The 1560-nt window shown below is 50.6% G+C and overlaps 1 protein-coding gene across 1 annotated transcript; it reads left to right on the top strand.

The window, feature by feature from the left end:
- Window positions 1–100: 100 nt before the first annotated feature.
- LACBIDRAFT_336152 (uncharacterized protein) lies at window positions 101–1026 on the top strand (the record flags this gene model as incomplete). The annotated part of the gene is made up of 2 exons (XM_001891082.1): window positions 101–233; window positions 425–1026. 2 exons carry the CDS (start codon window positions 101–103, stop codon window positions 1024–1026), a joined length of 735 nt encoding a protein of 244 aa, XP_001891117.1.
- Window positions 1027–1560: the final 534 nt, after the last annotated feature.

Genomic DNA, 1560 nt, shown 5'->3' with positions numbered 1-1560 from the left:
GAAGAGTACCGCGGCAGAAGATTGAAGGGGGTTTTATACCGATCTTATCCGGGGCTGTCGGGCGATAAAAATCTGGGATCGATGTTTATCTTTCCAAAGAATGAACACATTACAGGAAAAATACTTACCTGCTCATTTTCGACAAGTGTACGTGGGAGCCACCAAGCAAACACCAAGTTGTTTATCGTTGGGCGGGCGGGCGCCCGCCGCCATGACGCAAGCGCCTTCTGGTTGTAAGCTTCATTGAGCGGAGAGGTATACCCTCGCAAATCTTTACGAGGAAACTGATTTTCTCGGACACTAAGGTCGAATCCGATGAACGAGGAATCAAGAGTCGTTCGTGAGCAGAAGCATCGCGATGGCTAGTACTCCTGGTCACGCGTGACAGCTCTTCTTCTCTTACCATCATCATCATCTCCGCCAGCAATGACAGCGACGACGAACAACGTTGATGCGATACAGGAGGTAAGCGCCATCTCGCCCTGCTATGCGATCCCTCACCCCATCGTGCTGCAGGACCGTCTCGTCGAGCTGACGGAGATGGAGCGAAACAACTCAGAGATGACTGACGATTCGCCATTTACCTCGGCTTTGACGACGCCTGTGGACCAAGATGTGCCCATCAATGTCTTTCAGGGGATACACAAGGCCCTTGCGAGAGATATGGACGGCTCAGCGGTAGACTCGTACTTTGATTCAAAGGCTGTAGGCAAAGGCGCGCATATCGCGCAGGTATCGCAGCAGTTAGAGGAAAGAAGGGTGGTTGAGGTTGAGGTTAGCTTTATGCTTCTTTCAACTGCGGAACCGTTTTACAGCCATTTATTAGATAGCCCCAGACGCAGTGTTGGAACTGGTGGCGACATTGGTCCCGGAAGCGATTTTGGCCCTGCAGGCGACGTTAGCCCCAGAAACGACGTTATCCTTGGAGAGGTCGTCATCATTGGTTGTAGAAGACACAACAAGCGACAGGCCATCTCTTTCCCCGCTAAACCAAGAACCGAGTCCTATGGTTGGGGATTTGAATGAGGTTCGGATTATCAAAATTTGGAGGCGGTTTCTCTGACTTTGTCTCACAAGGAGGACTGCGTGGAACCCCCCGCATTATGTTTAGAAGGCAACCCCACTGTCCCGCAGCTGAGCAATGTAAGTCGAGTTCCCAGTTCTCATTTTAGCGCTCACAGGTCGGTGTGGTCTGGTGATCTTTTACCCCGTGCCTTCCCTTCCGGGTACATCAGCCAGGACGATACCAGTTCACCATACTTCTCTTCTCCCGACATCGATACCTAACCAGCGGCAATTTACGTCCTTTTCGAGTAATATTGACCAAAGCATCCTTCTCAGACCATCTATACGCTGCCGAACGGACCTATTTTGGTGGAGAGCCTCTCCACCAATTCCCAAAATCAGGTTTAATTAGTTTCATCGACTATATGTGCCGCTTATCAACCTCTGTTAGCTCACCGTCGACGACACATATCCCACAGGCTTAGAGCCTAATATTGATCCCAAAGTAACCCCTTCCTCCGTTCTGACCGATGACTACGAACCTAGATATCCCCA

This window comes from Laccaria bicolor, genomic scaffold (genome assembly GCF_000143565.1).
Source record: "Laccaria bicolor S238N-H82 LACBIscaffold_345 genomic scaffold, whole genome shotgun sequence".
Taxonomy (NCBI): domain Eukaryota; kingdom Fungi; phylum Basidiomycota; class Agaricomycetes; order Agaricales; family Hydnangiaceae; genus Laccaria; species Laccaria bicolor.
The sequence above is the reverse complement of the archived record's forward strand: the minus strand, read 5'-3'. Positions and strand labels throughout refer to the sequence as shown.